The following is a 13,966-nucleotide window of genomic DNA, read 5'->3' on the forward strand; positions in this document are numbered from 1 at the left end:
TATGTGTTTTTCTGTAGTATTACTTGCACCAGCTACAGGGCAGGTGTAAGTGCCAAGTGATAATTATGATGGTCGCTAATGCATGGTAGAACATGTGTTTGCAATCAGCAGCAACTGTCAAATGTATTTTATGTACAGCAGACATTAATAACATCTTCATAAATGTATTTCCTGGTAAAAAATAAAATTGTTAAAGAAACACTTTTTTTTTAAAATGTATTTCATTTGATGGCTATGATAAGTGAGGTCATAAGACAAATGCGCTTAAACTCATGTGTGTGTATCTGCCATGTACTTACCCATTCAAGGCTAAGTCACCTGCATACCAAGGCAATAATATCCACTTGGAGGGTGCCAAGCTTCTCTCTATATTTTTCCCCCCAGTGGATGCTGGGTCTCTTGTTTCCTGCTCCGAATACTTCCCTCCCGCCCGGCTATTGTCATGACTATTTTTTCCGTGCTTGCACTAACCTTCTCATCCCTCGCACAGATGAGGCACAATAGGGAGTAGAGCCTTGTAGTCAGCGACTTGTAAGCATATGGTGCTTCAACGGACTGGCCAGATATCACTTCCCCTATCGAAGCCACCAGTCCTTTTGTGCGGAGGACCCCTTGACCTGCTGTGTGAGGGCATATCATTGTCAAGTCCAGAAGGGGTTTAGTCACTCTGTTGCCAGAATTAGCTAATCATAAAAGATTATATCCTGTGACCAGTGATGCAATAGTCTGACCTTCCAATGTTTGGTTTTGCAAATAGTTCTGCTGACTGTCCTGCTCTCGCCACCACCATATATTCATTTTATATCTGAATAAAACTGTGAAGTTTTGTCAAATTTCATCTGATGTCAGTGTGTTTATTTATAATATAAATACATTAATAAGATGAACATAAGAAGGAGGTTGGGTGCATGAAAAGAGGACATCATCACTATGCAGTTTATATTATTAATAGATGACAATAACTGAATATTTTTTTGTTCTGCGCTATACGCTGGGGCTTTATATTTCACATGTATTGTTGATATCCTGCAGTATATTGTCTGTCAGAGCAAAGTGTACCTAGACCCGTATTCAACAAGAAACATTTCTTCAGATTTGTTTGTAGTTATATACAAACGTGCATATGCATGAATTATGTGCATTTTATAAAAGCACAATACGTTCGTTTTGAATGCCTTAATGAATCAGGCCCACATTGTCCATTTCAGTCCTAAATTAAACATTAAACAAGTAACTATATTTTAGTAAATCATACATTTTTTTTTTTACTTTTAATGAACCATGTATTACATGAGATATAAACTGAATCCTTATTATCACAGAAGCACATGCAAAGTGAAATCTAGAACTCATGCAGTTTCACTATATTAATATGCTTCTAGAGGGGATGGGTTACCATGTTAACATGTATTTACTGTCAAATAGGCAAAAATATGTTTTTAATACAAAAAAGCACTTTCCCTCTTTTCCCAACAGGTTTGCAATTTTAATAAGCAAAAATATTAACGTGGAAATTAGCATTTTTTCATTACCCAGCATGGGGAAAATGTCAGTGTGTAACACACGGATGCAAAGTAACAAAGTACATATATGGATTTTATTAAGAATTAGTAGCAAAGCAGAAAAAAGAAACATATTTGCTCTTGGACAATCCATGTTTCAATGCAAGAGGTGCCAAAACTTGTATTTATTTTGCTGTATGCGGGTAAAATTCTTGCTGCTTTTGCATGTAGCATACAAATACAGGACAGTTTTATTTTTACACTTGAATTTAGAGTAGAGCTAGGATACACCCCTCCCAACTTTAAATCTTTCTGCACATTTTAAATTGGACCCCCTGTAGTGTAGCATAGTTTTTCCACAGTGCAATAATGCTCATTTTGTTTGCTTTTAACTGTAAATGAAGCCCTATGTACACTAATGCCAAAGATACAGAGTTGTTCTGAAATCAGAAAGAGGAGATACATAACTGGTTTGTCATACATACAAAAAAATGTTCATTTAGTAGGTAAAAAGGAACTCATTATTGTGCTGAGTTATTAAATTGACCATGGCCTGTAAGTGAAGAGGATTCCTTATGATCATTTAATAATGATCAGTGATAGTGTGTGCGTTGGTTGTTTTTTCATGGAGATTTTTTAATTTTTTGCATTGTTTCTTGCATTTTTTCTAATAGGCTATGACATGTCAATATTTTTTTTTTCAATTAAGTGATGAATGCAGGCAGGTTTATTTGAGACTTCAATTCAATGAAAGTTTATTTTGAAATTCTGGGCTTGACTCATGCCACTGCCTACAGATACTGAACCCCACTCCCCTCCAACTTTAAAACTCACATCATCTTCGTGGTCAGTCTTTATTCAGTGAACTTGTAATCTTGTGCACTCCTAGCTCTGGTCTTGCAATTCCAAAATTATTTGTATTACATTATCAGCTAGTTGAGCAAAATGAAGTCCTGCGTTCACATGTATTCAGTTTTTCTGCTTTCTGCTTTAAATACATTTACCATGATGTTATTAACGTTTACTGTACATAAAAATGCATTTTAACAGTTGCTCCTGATTGAAAAAAGAGTCAGTATTTAACTTATGTGCAAAACAGAAAACTAGTTTGCACCCCTTGCATTGTAACATGGTTTTGTCCAGGAGACTGACATAAGATACCTCTTCATTTAAGATCCTTAATGAATCAGGCCCCTATATTATTAACAGGTGGCAATAATTAATTGTTTTTTTTCACTTTATGTTCTGTGTGGACTTTACACTCAACATACGTATTGGCCATATCCTGCAGTGTATTGTGTCTGTCAAAGCAGAGTGCCCGGGTGGGACTACATTTTTCCTAGCACTCTGAACACTATCAGGAGTATAGTGGAGGAGTATTCATTGAGTGATAAATTAATTTACAAACACGCTACGGAATGACATTCCACAGAATTCAAAGCAAAAGTGGAATTTGATGGGTGTATCTACATTATTATTGAGTTTTCCTGGTTTCATTATATTATTCACCTTTAGGGGTATATTTACTAAACTGCGGGTTTGAAAAAGTGGAGATGTTGCCTATAGCAACCAATCAGAGACTAGCTTTCATTTATTTAGTGCATTCTACAGAATGACAGGTAGAATCTGATTGGTTGCTATAGACAACATCTCCACTTTTTCAAACCCGCAGTTTACTAAATATAGCCCTTAGGGCTAGATTTACTAAACTGCGGGTTTAAAAAAGTGGAGATGTTGCCTATAGCAGCCAATCAGATTCTAGTTATTTATTTAGTACATTCTGCAAAATGACAGCTAGAATCTGATTGGTTGCTATAGGCAACATCTCGACTTTTTCAAACCCGCAGTTTAGTAGATCTTAGTCTTATTTATGACTATAACAGCAATAGGAGAATTTATTGATAGACTACATGACTTATTATTATTATTATTATCATTATTAACATATGGCATTTTGTTTTTAACTATATTTTATAGTGTCAATTTGTCTTCATTATTTTTGCCACAAAAAATACTATTTTTCTTATTTTGTACTAATTGTGCTAATTTTTAGTATAGGACTTTTTAATACTTTTTTTTTATTTTTTGCACCAGCTCAGAGTTGGTAAAGATTAGAGAATAAATTTACTAAAGTGTGATTTGGCAAAACCACATATTTTATGGCGATTTCATGTGCAGTTTGGAAACTGTGAGGTTTGCTAAAAGCCAAAACGCACATAAAAAAGCATGTATTAAAACCCAAAATTTTGCCATCTCCATCACGATTTTTTCAAATGGCAAGTATACAAACCATGCAATGAATGTGTGGTTTACAAAACCGTACACCAACATGCCACAAAAAAGGCTGTTTTTTAGAAGTGGTTCTGATAGGTGAGATAGCTCAAACTGATATTGATTGAGCTATCTTGCCTGTCGGGACAGAAAAACAATAAGGTAAATATATATTAGGGAGACAACATTGACTTATTAATTTTGGGACAATAAAAATTTATTAAGGACCCAATATTAAATCATTATTTTATTATGGGGACAATACTATTTTATTAGTTTTTTACAGGGGCAGTACTATTTGATTTATAACAGGGAGACTCATAATTTAATTATGATGGGGCTTACTTTTTTCATAATAAGGGCACCATTTAAAATAATTAACATCAAGTGAGGTGGATAATACACAGGGAACAGATAATCTTTACCACCTCTTGTGCCTATTCTGCATCTAAGAGGAATAGATCTACTAGTGGCTTCATCCTCAGCCTACTCGGTTGTATCCCTTTCTTCAGCCAGAGCAAGTTGTGTTGACTCCAGATCCACGATATTGAGTGATTATTACTGTGGCCTCTCCCTCTTGCCGTGTGGCAAGGGGTTCTGGCCAATGTTGCTGCTGTTGGTCCTGTAAATGGACCAGGTTTGTTTCCTATTCACTATCACCACACTTCTTTTCAAACTCCTTTCTCCATCATCCTGATTCTCCCTCCCCTATTATGAATTCCCTTTCACTACATCCCTCCTCACTAGTCTGCACATATGAACTGTTTTGTCTCCTGCACCCACCAGCCTCCATAAAAAGAAATAAGCCTCACACCCACAAATCCCCCTTGCATTTCTTCCTCCTCAACCTGTTCCTTCTCATGGTTGCTTCTTCAAGAATTTGGTGAATGGTTTCTTTTGAGTGTCCAGCTTTTAAAAGCAAAGGGGGTGTGTATTCTAATTAGCAGGTCCAGAGGGGCAAATTCCTGCCTGGATAATCAGCTGTTCTGGAAGGAAAAGAAGGTGTGTCTTCTGATCGGCATTCCCAGAGGTAATGTTTAGTTATTAATTAGTGGTCAGAACATTGTGTGTGGTAAGTAACAATATAAAATAATAAGTTTCCCTCCATTATCCTCATTATATCTTCTAATTTGGAATACTATTAGTGATATTTTTAAGTTTTTATTAGAATTATTAATATTATTCCCGTTTTAGCTATTTTTATATGTATTTTCTATATATTTTTAGATATTTTTATATAATTTTTTTAATACTCTTAACACTTTTTTGCACATAGTAATTTCATAATTTTTTTTTAATATCAGCTAACAGAGTTAAATATTTAAATTGTATTATTAATAAAGTCTTATGGGGAAGAAGATTTAAATAGCTCCCCTTTTTACCATAGAAGCCTCCAAGTTACCAGTGGATGAAACGCGTTGGTGCATATTACTGACCACTGAACCTTTGCGGTACTATGGAGAGTGTATTCCAAGTGCAGGTCACCGTAACCAAAGACTACATAGAAGCGGCACCCGGGAGAATTAACGTGGACGGAGATAGCCCAGCAAGTCCAGCACACCACATGGATTAGGGTAAGACTAGCTAGTTAGATGTTTTAGGGTAACAGTTGGCACTGGACTGTGATACCTGCTTATACCATCTAGCTCCCGCAGAGCTCTGCTGCGATTCACTTTGCAAAAGGCTGTAAACATTAATATTTCCACATTGCCTTTAATTTTGTATTTTTATCATCACTTTTCATTGACCCATAATTTATATATATTCCTACGATTATTTCAATTGTTATTTTGGTTTTGCACTCCTTTGATGTATATATGTATTTTGACTTATAATAGGAGCTGCATTGTTATATATTTAGATTGAGAGAGCTCACCTGTTACCTTTCTAACAATATAAATATAGATAACGAATACAATCAGTTTGTGTGGTCAAAGTGTAAAAAAAGGATGAACTAAGTGCCCCGCGTACCGTTTAGATGTTAAAGGTAATAACTGACTTCCTATCAAAATGAGTGAGTTGGTAAAAAAAATGATGAAATTAGAAGAGACAAATGTGCTTTATAGAGGACACAACTTCAGAGGTAGTGAAATGGCTTAGTGTGTTGATGTTGGTGAAAACAAATTAGGGTTACCCTCATTGAAGTCCCTGATGTAGTGGTAAATAAGGCGTTAATTAGAAAACTACAAAATGGTCTGTATTAACATTTAATCCCCTTGGTGTCATGGTTTTAAGTTCACACCTATACACCTAAATTCAGCTTTCTTGATTTGGCTAATGTAATCTCCCCCTCTGCATCCATGGGGGATTTCTACAAAACTTTTGGGTTGCAGTTATGTATTTGTTGAAAGTGATTAGAGATGCTGTGTGTTTTCAGACCTTTTTTGATGTTTCGTATATGTTCCCCTATCCTAACTTAAAGGGTCTGAGAGTTATGTCCAATATATTGAAGTCCACAGGGGCATTCAACTAATTAGATGACTCCACTAGTGTCACGTCTTAAGAGGTTTGTGTTATAGAATATGAAAACAAAAGATTTACTGGGTTTGTACTCTTGAACTTTAGTATTTTACAATTGCAGCATCTCCTACAATAATAGGAATGATTAGTTGTTTTGTTGAGTGTAGTTGAGACTGCTTGCCCTAATGTGATTAGACCAAAATGCACTCATTTTGGTCTAATTACGTGCTTTTCTGTATATCTTGTCGGGATGGGTTGGTAGTATTTTACCCATGTCCTTATCATTCGGCAATACTGACCAATGCCTTTTAATGATCTGTCGTGCAGAGATATTGTATTGAGTAATGAAATATACTTTGTCTCTGGTTGTGTCATGTTGTTTCTTCTTGTTCTTATAACCCAATAAGGTGCTTCTGTGTGTTAAATTTACTTTTCAATTTACCTTGTCAGGTCCTGAAAGGACATCTGGTCATTACGAAGAGGACCTTAAGCGGCTTTCCAGCATCAGGATCAGACTGACAGAAGAAACAAGCCCTTACCGGACAGAGGAATCATCTGACAGGGTAAAGCAGAATTGACTATAGCGTTGTCTCTCCTCTGTATAAGCTGCACAATTACTCTGTGAAAAAATTGAGGATAATGTTTATCCTCAATTTTTTCACATGATTTATATAGGTGCGTCTTATACAGTGTCAGAGATAGCCTCTATTGGGTCCTTTCTCTCGAGCCCTGGCACCTGTCTTAAGTGGGTATCGATCGATAGAGAGACAGACAAAGTTCAGTTGTAAGGCTGAAAACTCAATCTGGTTCTGACCAGCCCCCAGTCAGAGTAGTTTTATTTATACACAGAAGATGGCATAAAAAGATGTATGGTTACACAACAAAACAGCAGTTTGACATTTAGGATCAGCAGATGTTCTTGTTTCAGTCGCGCAAGCCAGTGGCAGAAATAGCTGCGGTTTCAATGGTGTGGGGTTTTCACAGGAAACTGCTAGATGTGCAGACTTCTTGAGAACATGTGAAACAAAGCAGAAGAACAAGAAGTCAAGTATCGGTTACATGGTAATGCTCTGCAGAGCCCTGCAGATTGTTGCTCAGACATTAATTATACAAAATGTATCATTTTTCAGAAATTGATTAAATGGATATCTCTCACATAAACCCCTCTTTTTTATCATTTTTATAATTATCCTGCCTATCCTTTTGGTGTGCACAAAGTATTCCTGCACCTGACCTACTTCATTCAATTCAATGGAACCCCTAGCAGGCCCTTAGAGGATGGTAAATGTACATTCAGCCAGGTCTATAGTTTATGTACACCTGGGTTCTTGAAAATAATAAAACATAAGGGAGAACCTTTTTAAGTATGTAACTTATTCAGAGTCTAGTGAGAGTGAGTTGGACCTGGGTTTCTGGATCGGACTTTAGATGTTTCTTAAGTGACCTTTTTATCTTGATATCTTTTTTGCATCTTTTCAAACAGCATTGGAAAAAACATAAGCTTAGTTTAAAAGCAACATATAGTATCAATATTGAAATGCATATCTTGGCTATCCATATTGAAACATACATTTATAGTTATTGCAAAACACAGAATGAACACAGCCTTCATGATTGATCCTGAGCCACCGTGGCCTTTTTACAGTGGCTGGCGTGGATCCAAGGATCTTTCCCCTCTAGTTTCACTGAAGTGGGTGTGGTCAGCAGGACTTGGTATGGTCCTTCAAATCGTGGTTCCAGAGCCCTCCTGACGTGTCTCTTCACAACAACGTAGTCTCCCGGTACTAAGACATGTGTTCCAACACAATCCTCTGGATCTGGGATAGAAGAGAAAACTCGAGAATGTGTATTAGTGAGGGACTTCTGCAATTCTTTCACATAATTAGTCAGTTCACCTTGGTGTTTTACCATAGATTGAGGAAAACAACACCCTGTTTTTGGCGGCCCCCCAAATAATATCTCATAGGGGCTTAGCCTGTGTTTTTTGTTTGGTGTCGTCCTGACTGAGTATAGGGCAAGGGGGAGGCACTGTAACCAGGGCATTCCTGTGCTTTTCATGGCTTTTTGTATCTTAAGTTTCAGTGTGCCGTTTAATCTTTCCACCTTGCCACTACTCTGTGGATGGTAGGGAGTATGGAATGCCTGACTGATCCCCAAATCTGACATGATAGTTGTCATTACTTCACCCATAAAGGTGGTGCCCCTGTCTGATTCTATCACTTCTGGGACACCATATCTGCATACTACTTCTGACAGTAGTTTCTTTGTATACGTTGGAATGGGTAGAGAGGTTTTGGGGTTACTCTGAGGGGTACGGTCACTGTGTGACCAGGATTGTTTGTGTTACAGATGGCACAGGCCTTTACCAGATTACTGGCAGCAGTGCTGAAGCCTGGTGCAATCCAGTGTTTAAACACAGAGTTAATTATCCCATCTTTTGAGACATGTGTGGGGCCATGTTCTAGTGTGGCCAGTGTGGGAAAAAGGGCTCTGGGAAGACAGTGTTTGTCTGCTGATGCCCATAATCCCTTTTCAGGTTCTGCTCCTCTCTTTTTCCACTCCTCTTTTTCTGACTCTGTAGCCTGTTTTTGTAAAATTTTAAGCATCTCTAGGTCTACAGGGAATGTGGGAGTGGCAGTGGTCAGTAGATAATGTTTGACCAATGGTAAATCTGCTGCTGCCTTAGCAGCTTGGTCTGCCAGTCTGTTTCCTTTTACCTCTAAGGTTTGTTCCCTTGTGTGCGCTTTTATTTTTATGACTGCCACTTCTTCAGGCAGTTCTAAAGCTGTGAACAATCTCAAAATGATGTCTGCATTTTTTATTGGTTTCCCATTGGAGGCCATAAAATGTCTGTTTTTCCAGATGCTTTGATAATCATGTGCTACCCCAAAAGCATACCTGGAGTCTGTGTAAATATTAGCTGTTTTCCCTTCTGCATATTGGCATGCACTGATTAGTGCTTCTAGTTCAGCCTGCTGTGCTGAAAAGCTGGGTGGAAGGGGTTGCTGAATCAATATTTTAGTTTCAGTTGTGACTGCATACCCCGTTTTAGGGGAACCCTCCTCGTAGTACCTGGACCCGTCTACGAATAGTAGTAGGTCAGGATTTGCTAGTGGTGTTTCTTTTACATTGCCTGGAGGTGTGGTTTCCAAGTCCATTAGGGCTAAGCAGTCATGATCATTAAAACTGTGAAAATTTTTGAGTTGCATTTCCTGCCCTGTCACAGATTGTGCACTCTCTGCGCTGTCACTGTGTGTGCTGTTTGCGCTTACATCAGTGCTTAGGCAGATGCCACTGTCATTAGTGCCCGGGCGGATGTCACCGTCTTTCTTACTGCTACTCCCCTCTTTTATATCCATGCAACTTGGGAGCAATGTTGCTGGATTTAAAACTGTACATCTTTTTAGTGTGACATTCGAGGGTGTGAGAAGTGCCACTTCATATTTGGTTAGTCTGGCTGCAGAAATGTGTTTTGTTCTGGCTTGATTAAGTATTTCCATTACTGAGTGTGGAACCTGAATGGTGAGTGGGTGGTCCAACACTATGTCTGCAACTTTTTGTAGCAGTAACGCAGCCGCAGCTACTGCTTTTATACATGTGGGAGCTGCTGTTATAACAGGGTCTAGCTTTTGAGAGTAGTATGCTAGTGGTCTCTGTTTGCCCCCATGTTCTTGTGTCAGTACCCCGTGTGCATGACCATTTTGTTCGTGGCAAAACATATTGAACGGTAGTTCATAGTTAGGGAGGCCAAGAGCCGGGGCACTTGCAATCAATTCCTTTATTATTTCAAAGGCTATTAGTTGTTCACTTGTTAGAGTGATTGGGCCTGTGGCGTTACCCTTAGTTACAGTGTAAAGAGGGTCTAAGAGTTCTGAAGCATTCATTAACCACTCCCGGCAGTAGCCAGCAAGTCCTAAAAAGGCACGTAACTGTCTCACTGTGGTGGGGGGCGGGAACTTTTGTATGGCAGTTACTCTAGAGCTTAACAGATGTTTAGCGCCTGCTGATATGCAGTGACCCAAAAATTGTACTTGAGGTAAAGCACACTGAAATTTTTCTTTTGAGACTTTACATTTTTCTTGTGCTAGAAATTTTAGCAAACTTTTTGTTTCCTTTAAGCAAATTGTTTCAGTGTCTGCACAGAGCAGTAAATCATCTACATACTGCATTAGACGTGTATTTTCATGTTCTGGTGCCCATGCAGTTAGGACTGTATGCAGGGCTTCAGAGAAGGCCGATGGAGAAATGGCCGCTCCCTGGGGCAATCTAGTCCAACAATATTGTGCATCATCTACTGTAAACGCAGTGCATTTCTGACTATCTGGGTGTAGTGGTACAGAGAAAAATGCATTTGCTAAATCAATTACAGAAAACCTGGTAGATGATGCTGGAATGTCATTGAGTAATACATGGGGATTTGGGACAATCTCTTTTCATGTGTCCTGTCTGTTTGCAAAAGAAACATGCTCCGAGGGTTGTGCCACTAGGGTCTCTTGCCCCTCTTTTATCACTGGTAGTTTGGATAATATAAATAGGGTTTTTTTTTCTTTTTCTGCTCTTCCCTATCTTCCATTACCCGTAATATATCAAGTAGGACTTCCATGTCCATACTACCTGCCTCTGGTCTGTTTCTGAATAGAGATTCTCTCATTTCTTGTTTAAGACCCATGAGAAAGGTATTTTTAGTAATTGTACTTCACGGAGTTCAGCAGTGCCGAATCCTCCGTCCGTGTGATTGATTAGGCACCGATCATACCACTTACGGCAGTCTTCCCCGTTATCTTGCTTTAAGGGAGTGCCTACCGGGACTTTACGTTGTTCTGCAGCTGCCCATACATTCATTTTGGCTAAAAAGGTAGTTGCAGATTCAGATATTATCTACGGGACATTCTACATTATCTGAGTTTTTAAGGACTGCAGTTCCACTCGGGCCGATTATAATATTGGCTAATTCTTCCAAGTCTGACCATGTACAAGTGTAAATTCTATTCATTCTTCTAAAGTAGGCAAGACACTGGGTGGGATGTTTTCTGGGATCGGGACTTTTGTCACAGATATCCCTTGACTCACTCGGGGTCCATGGTCTATGTTGGACAGTTCTGCGTATTACTGCAGGGGGGTCTGCATTATCTAATGTAGTGGAAGTTCCCAAGGGGAACATATCCATGGTTAACTGTGGGGGATCACACTTCTCATCAGTGGATTCCTGGGGACGGCCACAGAATGGACAGACTTCTGAATATGGGGGGACACATCTAAAACATTTTTTACAAGTGGTTCCGTAAGGGAGATCACTTTTGACTTTATTGTTGAAAGGTTTAGTATTAGGATTATATGGCAGTGGTCCGGTGACCAGAGGAAACGCCCATTGTCCATAGAAATCGGGCTGTTTCGTGGGTCTTTGTCTTAAATTCAAGCCTGATTGGTTATTAGAGAGGGGTCTTAAATCAGGGTACATGATGGGTCCTGATGGGGAGGGTGGATATGGGGGTAGAAATGGATTATTATTATTATTTGGAACACCAGGGACCCCACCACTGGTGTTTCTTCTTCTGTATCACTTAAATTTGTCAGTTGTAACATATTACTGGGGATATCATCATCTTCTAACTGTTCTGCCAATTTACACCACATCTGACACCTTTTAAAATATCCTTTTTCCTTTAAAACTTTCTCATTGTCTTTCACAAACTGTTTCCAGAATGCAACTTTTAATGTGCCCTCTTCAGACAGTCCTACTACTTTAAATAATTTCCTCATTCCCTTAGTGAGGTCTTTACCTCCACGTTTAGACACGTACTGTATTGGACTCAGACCGTCATATATTTCGGGTCTTTGTTGTCCCTTTATGGACCCTTTATTTCCCATTAGGAATTACCTTATGGTCCCTTTATTTGAATGAGGATTTTTATAACAAATTTGCAGGACTTCTGCCTTTTTTAATATTTCTCACAACTTTCAATAAAATCCAACAGAAAAAGACAATTATAAACAATACTGTAACAATTTCTAAAGTGATTTCACTCACTTCTCCTATTTCAGATGTGGTCACATTAGACATTTATCATATAGATGTAATGCAGTAATTTTGTTAAACAAAAAATTCAACCTTTTAATCTACCTTGATACCCTTAATAGTATCTGTTGCCAGAGCTCAGAGATCCCCGTCAATCAGACTGAGGTACCCTCGAACTAAGACACTACCTCCTTATACAGAGACAGCACTGTAAAAGAGTAAAAATAAAGCTTTTTACTCACCAGCTGGATTTTGTTAATGTCTGTCTGTGTACAAAGAAGAGGTCCCAAAGGCGTCGAGAGGTCTGATGTATTGGAGATCCCGGCAAACGAGCCCCCACTGAAACTGTCAGAGATAGCCTCTATTGGGTCCTTTCTCTCGAGCCCTGGCACCTGTCTTAAGTGGGTATCGATCGATAGAGAGACAGACAAAGTTCAGTTGTAAGGCTGAAAACTCGATCTGGTTCTGACCAGCCCCCAGTCAGAGTAGCTTTATTTATACACAGAAGATGGCATAAAAAGATGTATGGTTACACAACAAAACAGCAGTTTGACATTTAGGATCAGCAGATGTTCTTGTTTCAGTCACGCAAGCCAGTGGCAGAAATAGCTGCGGTTTCAATGGTGTGGGGTTTTCACAGGAAACTGCTAGATGTGCAGACTTCTTGAGAACATGTGAAACAAAGCAGAAGAACAAGAAGTCAAGTATCGGTTACATGGTAATGGTCTGCAGAGCCCTGCAGATTGTTGCTCAGACATTAATTATACAAAATGTATCATTTTTCAGAAATTGATTAAATGGATATCTCTCACAACAGTGGAGGGTCATATACATGGGAAAATACGGTATATGCAAGAAATACCTGCATATTCATTCCAGTGTAATTATTATTATTATCTTTTTTTTATATAAATCAACAACATATTTACTCAGCACTATACATTGAGGTGATTGCAATACAAACAAATAACATACAATGATATGAAGGTAAAGATGACCCTGCCCAAACAACCTTACAATATAAGAGGTGTGAGGAATAGTTAATACAAAAGATATTGGATTAACAATAGTAGCTGTTGTTGGGAAAACATCTTAATGGACACAACCACTTGTTAATTCTTGGTTCCAGGCAGTTGGCAGACAGACACTGTGCCAGTTCCTGGCTCCATGCAGCTGGTGACCACAGTCAGAATTCCAGTTACCTGCAGTTGGTGATTATAGACATAGATCTAGCCCCTGGCTCTAGGCAGTTGATGACCACAGACACAGTGCTAGTTGTTGGCTCTAGGCAGTTGATGACCACAGACACAGTGCTAGCTGTTGGCTCTAGGCAGTAGATGACCACAGACACAGTGCTAGCTGTTGGCTCTAGGCAGTAGATGACCACAGACACAGTGCTAGCTGTTGGCTCTAGGCAGTTGATGACCACAGACACAGTGCTAGCTGTTGGCTCTAGGCAGTTGATGACCACAGACACAGTGCTAGCTGTTGGCTCTAGGCAGTTGATGACCACACACTGTGGCTACTGGCAGCTGGCGACCACAGGCATAATACCAGTTCCTGGCTCTGGAAGCCAGTGACCACAGGTACTATGCATCTCACTGACTGTGGGCAGCTGGTGACTACAGGCACAGTGCCATCTCCCGGCTCCAGACAGCCAATGGACACAGGCACTGCATTAGCCCCTGGTTATAGACAGCTGGAAACCACAGGCACT

At 39.1% G+C, this 13,966-nt stretch overlaps 1 protein-coding gene across 1 annotated transcript; it reads right to left on the minus strand.

Moving 5' to 3' along the window:
* Positions 1–7,062: 7,062 nt before the first annotated feature.
* LOC142101632 (uncharacterized) lies at positions 7,063–10,254 on the minus strand. Its single transcript, XM_075186039.1, has 2 exons — positions 7,638–10,254; positions 7,063–7,553 (listed from the first exon to the last, which is right to left on the minus strand). Exon 1 carries the CDS (start codon positions 10,115–10,117, stop codon positions 8,477–8,479), a length of 1,641 nt encoding a protein of 546 aa, XP_075042140.1. The 5' UTR covers positions 10,118–10,254; the 3' UTR covers positions 7,063–7,553; positions 7,638–8,476.
* Positions 10,255–13,966: the final 3,712 nt, after the last annotated feature.

The sequence above is a fragment of the Mixophyes fleayi genome, chromosome 9 (genome assembly GCF_038048845.1).
Source record: "Mixophyes fleayi isolate aMixFle1 chromosome 9, aMixFle1.hap1, whole genome shotgun sequence".
NCBI lineage: Eukaryota > Metazoa > Chordata > Amphibia > Anura > Limnodynastidae > Mixophyes > Mixophyes fleayi.

Coding starts and splice junctions, on each gene's coding strand:
- LOC142101632 (XM_075186039.1), bottom strand. CDS start 10,117: ATGAATGCTTCAGAACTCTTAGACCCTCTTTACACTGTAACTAAGGGT.